Below are 12,511 nucleotides of genomic sequence, written 5' to 3'. Positions count from 1 at the left end.
GGATTGCATGTTCTTCATGTTCTTAACACACACATCAAATTTCTTGTTAATCAAATATTATTTATTATTTGAATAATAATCTTATTTTTTATGCATAATTCTAGATTACAAAAACTTAAAATTTAAACATTTGATTGACGACATAACCAAGGTTTTCAGAACCAGACCGAACCGGGAGGTAGGACCGTGAAAACCGGGAACCAAGATGAAAATCGGTTTTTTAAGCCTAAAGAACCGGATTTTTTGTTAATTCTGTGAACCCCTAAAACCGGGGTTGGACCGCACAAACCGGTGAGAACCATGCGGTCCAACCCCTTAGCAATTTAAAAAAAAAAACCTTAACACAATTTTATTCTACTTAATTAAATTATCCATCTCTTACAAGGAATAAAAAAAAAATTATAATTAAAATCCTTAAAAGATATTCAACTTTACTTCAAAAATTAATTATAAATTTTAAAGTTTTCATGGTTATTATTTTATTTTTTTAACTTTCTTATTTAATTATTAAATATATGCTTGAAAATCATTAAATTTCCCTCAAAAATATAGATATATTGTCAATTTTGCTAGTTTTATAAATTTAATATCTATATTTAGGCTTTAATTAATTATTAAATTAATTATGACATCATCACGGTTCGACCCCGGTTCGACCTCAAAAACCTTGAACCTCTCCCTTTTACGGTTCAAGGAATGGTCCAGGTCTGAAAACCTTGGACATAACTATTAATCTCTGATCTTCTAAAATTTTTTGCAAGCATAAAAGATATAAGAAGAAATTATATAATCTAATGGTGGATATGTTAAAATTCACATCTAATAAAAAGATATTGAATGGGGTTGTTGTAGCCTAAGTTACATTCAAGTTTGAGCCAAACTTTGTTTTTATAAAAGTGAACATAACACAATTGTTATATAGGAAGCTGAAATTCATAACACTTTTTCCTCCTCATTTTCCCCTCCAATTTGAGAGGATTACTTTTGTTGGGCTAAGGTGAAAAACACTCAAACCTACCCTTTACACCCAACCAAAATTTTCACCCAATCAATATCAGGTTGGGTGAAAAATTTCACCCATCCTAGAAGTGAAGAAACTTCTCCCTTTCTTTCTATTATTTCCTTTCTCCACCTCTTAACCAAACGCTAATTAGTTAAGGGTGTCACCGTTTTTCGGTTAAAAAAAAAAATAAATAAATAAAAAGGTGTCACCGTTTTCCTTACAAGATGGGCCCTATTCCAAGGAAGTGCAAACTTACGGGCTTTTGGCATTTACATGGAGAGGTCTCTAATTTCAAAAGAGCCTATGGAAAAATAGCTTTGTTATATACAACATCGCCTAATTGCCCTAATCAATTTTTTCTTTTCTTATGAGAATCAAGAAGATTTTATTGAAATTGCAGAAACTATACAAATTATATATAATTTTCAACTTAGGCCTGTTCAGCTATAACTGCATTAGAATTTTCAACTAAGATCTTAGCCTTTTGGTAAGATCAAGTGTGGAATAGCCCTAACCAATTAAAATGCAATTACTTACAAAACAAATATGAAAATGCAATTAGTTAAAATTTAGACAACCACTTCAGTAAAGGATTTTGACCCTTTTTTTAAGCCTCTAATTGTCCGTTTGGCCAACTTACTATTTGTTAATGTGAGGAAAAAAAAAAAAGTGAGTTTAACAAATTCTCTTAGATGATAATCTCCCTTGTGTTTTCAAAAAGTATACTTTAGTCCTTGTAAGATGATAAAATTCAAAATTAATTAACTATAAGAAGGGATTCAATGTAAAATCCCTAATATACTCTGCAATAAAACAATGACATATCATCTTCAGATTTCCAAATGTCCTCTAAGTTCAAATTTCCAACCTCTATCTTTTAAAATTTCTTTTTCTAAGTAATTTCCAATATCAAATAACTGAATAAGTTTCCATGGCCTTATTTTTTAGGGAGAAGTTTCTTCACTTCTAGAAAATATGGGTATGAAAGAATTAAGAAAACTAACTACCACACTAGAGACAAAGGTTTCAATTGGTATGAATTTCTCAAGAGCTTGCTACCTTATTGGCAGCTGAGCTCTCAATTCTCCTATAGAAGTTGATTTATTCATTTATCTTATCACAATCAATGTCATAGTCATCGTCATCATCATGCCAAGAAAACTTGAGGTGCGTGTCAGTTGCAAGCAACATTAAAATGATCTTTTCCATAAGCAAATGCGACTTATCTCCAGCTACAAATTCACAAACCACCCCCATCCACTTCAATCAAGTTGCATTTGAGAAGCTGCCGTACCCTTTTCTCTTCCATTCCCTTTCTTAACTTTGCCACACCATCCCATTGGTTAGCAGAAGCATACATGTTGGAAGGAAGAACATGAACCCCACCATGGTCACCATGGTCTAGACTCTGCTGAATCAAATGCTCAACAGTTTCTTTACCCAACTCAACATCTCCAATAACTCTACAAGCATTGAGCAATGCACCCAAAACATAGGACTATGGTTCCATGGGCATCTCTCTCACCACCTTCTTTGCCTCTTCTAGAATCTCAGCTCTTCCTAAGAGATCTACCAAACAGCCATAGTGCTATATCCCTGGCTCCATTCCGTACTCCTCACTCATGCTGTTAAAAATTCTCATCCCTTCATCCACTAACCCCATTCGACTGCCCGCACTTCACACATAGGAAAAACTCCTTCATTTTTCATCCTTACAAACAACTCAATCACACTTCTGCTCTGACCAGGATTTGCTAGGCCTGAAATCAAAGAAGAAAAAGCATAAACATCTCTATTTATATTCGACACCTCATCAAATACACTACGAGCAGTGTCAATGGACTCGCATTATGCGTACATGTCAATATGAGTAGTGCCCATCACTCTATCTAATTCCATTCCATTTATATCCACATATGCTTGTATCCACCTTCCCTGATCCAATGCGCCAAGACAAGCACACACAGTGAGTGCACCCACAATGCCAGCATGATTTGGCCAAAACCCAGAAACCTGCATATCATTAAAAAGCTCCAAAGCCTCTTTGAACAACCCAACTTGTGCATACCTAGTTATCATCGCACTCCAAGAAACAGTATTCTTCATGGGCATTTGATCAAACAGTTTCCGTGCAGCCACAACTAGTCCCGATTTTACATAACCAATAATCAAAGCAGCCCACATAATGACATCCTGGATCACACTCGCATCAAACAACTTTCAAGCTAAGTTCATGCAGTCACAAATCGCGTACAAATGGATCAATCCGTTCTGCACAAACTCATATGATTCCCAGCCAAGCCTGACTACTTAGGCATGAAGAATTTTACCCAGTGAGATATCAGAGAGATGAGCACAAGCTCTAAGGAGAAAAGAGAAAGTATAGTTGTTGGGTAAGAAGCCAATGTCAAGCATATTCTTGTACAGATACACAGACTTAACGGGTTCATTTTTCTCGGCAAAAGCTCTGACCACGGTGTTCCAAATGAGTTTGAATGGATTGGGCAAATGGTGAAAATTTTGATAGGTGTGGTTCGAGTCTCCATGGTCGGACATTGCGCAGAAGAAGATGATCTTATGCATTGGGGGGGGGGGGGGATAGCCCCTCTAAATTTTTCAAAACCTCTCTAATTATAGGTAAAACTAGGCTAGAATCATTTTGAGTTAAGAGTTGGTCTCCACAAGATTAAAATATTGCCCCCCTCGAACACGTCACTCTTAAAATTCTTCCCACCCCAAATCTCAATTGTGCAATCATAAAAATCAACTCCTTTTGTCTTTTTCATTCTTCTCTAAAGTATGATAGCCACATCCATATTTTTTTAGTTTTTAGTTATTCAATTTTTGTGAAGGGATAATATTGAGGTGCAGTATATCAGATTACTTGATTAAAATCATATGTATTAAATTTAATTGTCCTTAAAAATAATAATATTATTTGTATTTTATTGGTCATGTTAAACATGTGCTTGAATTTAATTGAAGAACCTAATGTATTACACTTAGGATATTGTACTTAAGTTTTGCACTTTCTCAAAACTATTACAATATTCCTTTCCACTTAAAAACCACTGAAAAGACTCTCTTCATCACTTGGTGCTATCTCTTCAGTTACTCTTCATTAACTCTTCTATGGGATGCTTTCACATAATCACATTTTCATTAGTTTCTCCCTCTTCCTTAACAAAGAGTTTTCTTATTTAAAGCTAAGCAAATATTGAGAAATACCAACTTCTTTTTTTTCTTCTTCTTCTGCAATTTTGTTGTATACTTATATTTGATTTCTATGAATATTATGGACTTATGGTTTTTCAAAAGAATATGAGAAACTCAAGAAAAAAAGACTTAAGATGCTCAATAAGTCGATTAATTTGTTAGTATTTTGATATTTGAGTGCTATAGTATTACACCGACAAAAAAATTCTATCAATAATCTTGTGTTATAAATATGCTGTACTTTGAGTTTTTCGTTGAATTGCAAATCAAAATGATAGTTTTACCTTAACCCCCAAGCAAAAATTCCTGGCTATGCCCTTGGACATCTATAATCAAACTTAATGAACCAAGTGAATGAAAGGACAGCGGATGATAAGGGATGTTTACCTCACTAAAAGGGTCCTTGATATCCTCTCGTTCAACACTGCTCTCCTAAAGAAATAAATACCACAATCAATTGTAATTCAAGTAATGAATGCCACAGGTCATTGTTGAAGACAGTACAGAAGAATGACAAGACCAGCATATGCTACCATCTTCAACAAGGCCCCTAACTATAAGTTATCACTAATATATCATTATAACAAATCTAAATATTTCACTCACATAGTTAGGAAATATAACCTCCTTTATCCACATTCCCAAGCACATCAAGCAGCAGCTGCCTCAGTGGATACTCCCGAGCATCAGCTGGGTGTAATAACTCATCAGTGTCAAGATGAATTATCCAGTCCATGCCAGCATTCTGATGTTTTAATATGCAAGAGACTATATTGAGAAAAATTAACTCGGGACAGACTTGTAAAAAAAATAAAAATAAAAAAAGAGGAATTAGATACAGGAGAATACTATCTTTCATACCCGGGCCATTACAATAGCCATCTCCATATTGAGAGATTGCTTCACAAACAGCTCATAATTGCAAGGCTTGTAAAAGAAACTTGAAAGCCATGTCTCATTCCAAATCCGGCTGATGGTCCCCTAAAAAAAAGGAAAATAAATAAATAAATAAAGACACATTATATATATATATATATATATATATATATATATAAGTAAAAGAAACAAAATATCATATAAACAATTAAAGAGAGGTAATAGAAGAAATACTTCAATGTTTAATAATTCAGGAAGTTACTTGTATCAAATGCCTTTCCCATTTAAAGTTGCTTACATCAAATACAGAAATAACGTTCCAGCAAAAAGAAAGAAACGTAGGGGGAAGCAAAAATGTGAATGACCTGGTGTCTAGAAAACTAAAGAAACGTAGAAGAAAGACTAGTAAATATTCATATGATTAATAGTAGGAGAAAACTGCAACTCTCTATTTTTTTTCTTTATAAGTAATGAAAATTTTATTCAAAACAAAACAAACCCAAGTACAATGGAAATGTACTATCAGAGCAATACAATCAAGAACCCAAATTACAATGATCCAGCAAATCAGGAATAGAAAAACAAAAAAAAAGTTGTCCAAAGCTTTAAGAACAACATACTAGTGAGGAAAAAACTATGAAACGATACCCTACAGTAAGCTTCAATTCAATCATATGTGATTTGAAAATAACAGTGATCAAACCTCTTAGCCTGTTGCTCCTCCAGCTCTCTTGTTCTATATATCACTTTTACTCCCTGAGAAAACAAAATGAAGATCATGCTCAAAGAGGCTCAGAGAAAAAACATAATATAAACCAAAGTAGAACAGCTTCATTTTGAAAAGTTAGCAAACGAAAAGGTCAACAAATAAATGAATGTCAAGCAGTCAGAGAAGAGGATATATATCAACTTACTGGGATAGATTCCAGAACTTTAGACACAGCCGGAGATGCAGCCTTTCCCTCCACAAAAAGAAAAAAGGTTGAGACTCCAATAACCTTATTTTCAAAACATCCATGGCAAGAGCTGCTCTAAACCAGCTGAAGTACTTGTTGTACTCGTAATACATATCTGCAAGTTTAGAAGCAAACTGCACAAACTATAACCAATCATTTAATTCATTGTTAACTGTACAGATGTTATAGTTATTTACATTGAATTCGACAAAAAAAATTATCGTCCAATAATTTGCTTTATTGAATCCATAATATGACTATAAGAAGTAGAAATGGTAACTTTTTTTTTTCGATACAAGAAATGGTAACTTGTAACCCTTTTTTTATATAAATAATAGTATCTTTGAACAATCTGACGCAAATACCAATTTCCAAAAAGCAAAGTCCTAGATTAGATCAATCCAACCATCAATATTAGACCTCTGAACAAATTCTCTATCTCCTACTGTCACAACATTCAAAACATTTAATAGTTAATATATTAGACCTCTGAACAAATTCTCTATCTCCTACTGTCACAGCAATCAAAATATTTAATAGTTAACACCTATTAAGCACAGGTGTGTTCCGGGACTCGGGTGCGGGTGCGGGTGCGGAACACAACAATTTTTTAAAAAAGTGGATGCGGGTGCGACAAGACTCGACAATTAGAAAATTATTAAAAATATTTTTATATTGTGAATTTAATATTTTTATATAAAAAAATTCAATTAAATGGTAGAATTTATTAATAAAAAACAATTATTTATGATTTGTTTTTAATAAAATCAATACTTTTGATAATTGTAAACAAAAAACCACATTTCAAGTAGGTTCCTTTACTCATTTTCCAATTCCCAAGCCCACCCACATTAAATAATTGACTTTCTCAGCTACTTAATTTATATTCTTTTGTTACATACCTTTATTCTTCTTCCATCCTTTTTTTTTTTTTTTTTTTTTTTTGTCTTCTCATCTTCTTCTTCCTTTTTTTTTTTTTTCCTCTCACAAGGCCACATGAAGCAGAAGAATGGCAGCCGCCGCCCATTTCGACTTGTTTCAACGGCTATTTCGGCCAGAATTAGCCTGTTTCGATGGCCGTTTCGGCCGGAATAGGCCGTATCGGCATGTTTCAGTGGCCGTTTCGGCCATATCGGTTCCCGTTTCCACCCAAATCGGCCCATTTTGGCCCAAAACGGTGCGAATTTGGCTGAGTCGGCACAAATCCAAAAAAAAAAAAAAAAAAAAAAAAGGGGAGAGTCAGCGAGTCGAACGCCGGACACCGCGTCAGGCCGCGTCGGACTCTGGTGCGGCGACTAGGTTAACACTGAAGTTATCATATTTACCAAAGGCCACCAAATAATCATTTCAAAACAGATCCCAAAGTCAGAATTTTTCCATTGTTCATAGACCAGAACCAAGTAAACGAGCTGCCACTCAACCAAGCATTAATAAACTAATAACCTCAGTTGATCTAGTTTCAAGAACCAAGAGAAAATAAAGCAAAATCAACACTTTGCTTCCATTTACTTCCAGTCAATGTTCTCGGAAACTTAGCAACCACACAAACGGTTTCCTGTCAATCAAAGATCGTTTCAGCTCAAGTAGCACCTCCTAGTGTTTGACTCTTTGTTTAATTGCTGTCAACTTTACAATAGTACTGCAGAGATGCTAATGAATTTAGCCTGTACAGCATGTACAGTAGATACCTTCAGTCAAATTGCAGATGGTCTCAATTTCCTCCTTTGACAGCTTGAATAGTCTGTCCTTGTCTAAGAGATAACGTATAATCCAGGCTCTTGCTTCTGCATTGTCAAAATCAGTTGGTTAGCCATAAAATTATAGCATTGAAATTGTCAATTAATTAACTAAATATTGTAAATTGCACCGGAGGAGGGCAGGGGTATATAAAGTCTCCTGGTAAGTCGCCTTCGTGCTGCTTCATCAAGTTCTTGGGGTCAATTTGTTGCTCCTAGAAAATGTAACCATTTGTAAAAGTTATAGTACAATTGCCACAAAAGAGATTTGAATAGTAGACTGTTGAGAGTAGTTCATCCAAATTTAAAACACTTTTAAGAGTGGCATTGGATTTGAAGAGAAAGAAACAAAACTGATATCACATGGAACATAAACAGATATACTTAACTCCCACCAAATCGGAAATGGCACCAATTAAGCCCCAAAACATGGTATGATGGGGCTGGCTTATATAGCTTCTATAGTTTGCTTAGCTTAATAAGAACGATAGCAAAACGAAAACAAGTAGCAAGCTAATAAAACGTTAAATTGCTCAGAAAAATAAACTAAAACAAAACATTGAATTAAAGTTGAAGTTTCTAGAAACATAGTGTCTCTAAAAAATAAACTACTGATTTTAAGAACCCTTCATTTAAACAATTTACCTATGAGTAGGATTTGCTCACTGCCACTGTCAAAACCTTCCATTTCAATGAGGAACTGTGTTTTTAGTCGTCTACTTGATTCATGTTCACCTTTTGACTTACGCTGCAACCACACCAAATTTGCCAATGAAATGTAATTACAAGAAAGGAATAGCAACTAATGCAATCATAAACTTGTACTGGTCATTCAGCAAACCACAAAGTATAATCCTCAAGTTTTTTTCTTTTCTTTTCTATAAAAAAAAAATACATAAATAAATAAATTGATTAGTAACGATATTTTATTAAAAAAAGGAACTTACTTACAAAAGAGTAACAAAGCAATCCTAAAGAGACACGATAAGTGATAGTAATAATCTAGAATGGAATATATCTCACTGTCATCCAAATCACAATACTAATCCAACAAAGTTCTTAGGAAAGATGATTTAGCTGAATAATGAAGGCATCTACATCCTCAAAAGTATACTGGTTCCTTTCCTTCCACAAAGGCCATAAAAGACATAAACGAGCTAAGTTCTATCCAAAAAGTAGTTCTACTACACTCTTGGGCATTACCCATTGTACTCCAAAAACTGAAAAGGTAAAAGTCCACATTTCATGAGCAATATCATAATGCAACAACAGATGATCAACATTCTCACCTCTACTTTTACTTGCTACATTGATTTATTAAACTAATCCCTCACTTAATAAGATGGTCACCAGTTGGAATCTTTCCCCAAGCTGCTGTCCACACAAAGAAAGATACCATTTTTGTTGCCTTAGCATACCAAATACTTTTCCAAGGGAACAACATTTCCCTTGTGCCTCTTAAAGCCTCTAAATATGAGCTAACATCAAATTCACCATCACCAGTCACTGTCCATCTCATTCTGTCAAAACCCTTGCTGCTTGGAAAATCGGAGTATAAAATATCAAACAAAGAGTCAACAAACCCGAATTCTAAGTCAGTAACATCTAGAATAATCCTCAAGTATATACTGGCAAATTGCATTTGCTGAAATTCCATGCATATGATCCAGAGGTCTAAGCTTTAGCAAGAAGAAACGGTTTGATTGACAGCAAGAAGAAAATATCTAGCAGTATTCACTAAAATCCAGTCCACAAAAAGCAAAACCCAGAATCAGACAAAATTATCTTGCAAAATTTAATACCAAAGTGCTAAGACCAAGTCCAAGTTCAATACCAATTTGGTGTGCTGTTGCAAGCAACCAAAAATAAAACCTATACTCCTAAAAATATATGTAGTAGTGCGAGTAAGGATCGTTCCCACGGAGAGTATCTAGCCTACAAAATCTCCTAAAAATATTCTCAATAATAATATCCAAATCTAACTAATTAAGGAAAAATATTAAAAATAAAACAAAGTCCTAATATAACTAGGAAAGTGGTGTTTTTCAGCTGGAAATTTCGTGCACCAGATCTGGAAGCTTCTGAAAATAAACCCCATTAGATCTGCGTATTAGAATTGCAGGCAAAGGAACATTCCAGAACGTCAGCAGTGCAGGTGCAGCAACTTCAAGCCCGATTTCGACCTTGATTAAGCCCGTATCTCTCAAAACTCAAAACATGAAAGTTGTAGAGATTTGTCTTGGTGTTCCATAGCATCTTGAATCATCTCAATCAAAGCTTGGACGAGAGAGTTATGTCCAGATTACGAAGTGATGTCAAAATTGTCCAAAATCACCCAATTAGCTACGTTTTGCACTTAACGCCTCCATTTGCATCCTAAATCAAAATATAATAATAATGAGTACATTTAGGCACAAAATAAATATAAAAGACTAAACATTAAGGGAGAAAAATATGACAATTTGCATTCTCATCTCAATTCACAAATCCCACTACCAAACAGTCAACAAGATCACTAGAATCTCCAATGTATGACTTCACATTCACAAATCCAAATTCTTTTCCCAATATACATTCAAAAACACCAAGCCACATTAAATCAGACCAAAATTCATCAAGTCTAGTGATTCATCAGAAATTTACCTCTTTAACAAACCTCCTTTTCAAGGTTCACCAATTTTGCGTTTTTTAACTCTCGTGTAATATTTAGGCGGGGGATGAGGCTGCGAGGCATCATCCTTAGGCTCATCATCATGCTGCAAAGAAATTAGATGTATACAATCAATATTCGGTGTAATGATAAGAATAAAGTGAACTACAAAATATATCATTACATTGTAATTAATGTTATCATACCATAGAACAGCCTTGGTGTCCTATTTTTTGTCCACCTGTCCCTCAAGTGGGTACTCTTCTAGTGCGTTACGGTCTACCTCGTGGGGGTGATGGCTGATGAGGAGGATGCTCGTCCAATACATCAGTATGTGGCTATAGAATGTCAATCCCAACTGGAGGTTCTAAAGGGTCAGATGAGGATGAGGTAGTTGGGTAATGATGCTCTGTGTAGAGACCAGGAGTGGGTGCACTAGAGCTAGTGGGTGGGTATGAGGGTGTCTTGGGGAGAATAGGAGGGGTTAAATTTTGATCAATACCGAGATCAAAATTGGGCTACGAAGGTGGGGTGGGTGAAGGGACCTCGAGCTAAGGAGATGCATTTACCATGGGTAGGGGGACCTCGGACTGAGGAGATGCATCTGGGATGGGTGGAGGGACCTTGGGCTGAGGAGATGCGTGCAGGATGAGTGTAGGTATCTCAGGACTAGTTACAACTCGAAGGGTTGTTGCACGTCGACCATGGCCCCTAGCTGCACTTGTCCTTGGGCTTACTGTAGCATGCCAACCACAACCCCTAGCTACGCTTGTGCTTGGACTTGCAGTAGCACGCTACCACAGGTCGGTGTACTTACAAGTGCTACGCTTGTGCTTAGGGTTGCAGTGGCTGCTGATTCAGTCTCATGCCCATTGTTTACATGCCCATTTGCTGTAGGACCACCACCAAGCTCAGCCACATTATTTAGGACGCGCCGAACATGGTTGTGTTCTTAGCTGCCTTCAAGAAGCATCTCCTACAACACTAAATGGCTTTTAATTTGAAACGGAGAAAGAACCAGTACAATTAGATTAAAGACATTTATGTATCAATTATAGAATGGATAATATAATACTTATTAATCTACTCAAATACTCAACTAAGAACTAAAAGTTTTATTAGAATACTATATGTAACAGAAAGACTTTTTAATTGGATGTCAGTCAGATCAAACCAGATTTGTTGAAAAAAGAAATCAATTGATTCTACATTCGCACATGTACTAAAGAAAAAACAAAGCAGGCAATAAAATCTAATTAGAACACATTACCATCATATATAATTTAGTGTTGTTACGGTCGACATACTTTCGAGTGATCGGACGGTACCAGCGGTAATAGTCATGATCGCGAGGCATCTCACCAGTCTGAGGAGGTGTATGGCAAAGTCGTTGTTGTCTCATATCCCATGTAAGGATATACGGTCCATGCTCCTCCCTCCAATTCTTTTCCACCTTCCCACGTAAGTCTATTCTATGCAGTCTATCATCGTACACAACATGGTCGGGCCACTCCTGCACCAACCCAAACTGTCAAAGGACACGATCTAGGTGGTGTGTCTCTACTATGCAAAAACACACAAGTGACACCCTTGCCGTCCACGTATCCCTCCCTGCAACGCAAAAGTCAAGAAGGTGGTCGAAGTCTACCACATATGGCTGCCACATAATCTACAATAGAAACAAAAAAGAATTATCATGACATCTTAAAATGTGAAACAAGGGAGAATACATAGATAAAGGAAAAACAAAAATTAAAATAGAAGATATGTTAAAGCAATAATTTTAACATGTTCTTAAGAAAAATTAATATAACCAAACAAAATTTTTGTATATTATTACTTGCTCCAACCACATTCTAACTAATTGCTCGTGTTAGTGGATCAACGCCATGTCAGATGGCCTACTCTTCGGGCTTGGCACCCGTACCCACCTACAGTTACGAACGAATAACATAAGATAAGATAATACCACTTAGTTACTGAGAAAAGTACATTGCATAACACACTAAATATCAGGAAAATACTTACTTAAATGCAAGTGGAGCTTTTGGCCATGAGCCATAATCACATCCAG

At 35.6% G+C, this 12,511-nt stretch overlaps 1 protein-coding gene across 1 annotated transcript; it reads right to left on the bottom strand.

The window, feature by feature from the left end:
* Nucleotides 1-1,877: 1,877 nt before the first annotated feature.
* Nucleotides 1,878-3,586, bottom strand: LOC115978066 (pentatricopeptide repeat-containing protein At1g31430-like). Its single transcript, XM_031100092.1, has 2 exons — nt 2,862-3,586; nt 1,878-2,763 (listed from the first exon to the last, which is right to left on the bottom strand). Exons 1-2 carry the CDS (start codon nt 3,185-3,187, stop codon nt 2,727-2,729), a joined length of 363 nt encoding a protein of 120 aa, XP_030955952.1. The 5' UTR covers nt 3,188-3,586; the 3' UTR covers nt 1,878-2,726.
* Nucleotides 3,587-12,511: the final 8,925 nt, after the last annotated feature.

The sequence above is a fragment of the Quercus lobata genome, chromosome 2 (assembly GCF_001633185.2).
Source record: "Quercus lobata isolate SW786 chromosome 2, ValleyOak3.0 Primary Assembly, whole genome shotgun sequence".
Classification (NCBI taxonomy): Eukaryota; Viridiplantae; Streptophyta; class Magnoliopsida; order Fagales; family Fagaceae; genus Quercus; species Quercus lobata.
This window is presented reverse-complemented; position numbering and strand designations above follow the sequence as displayed.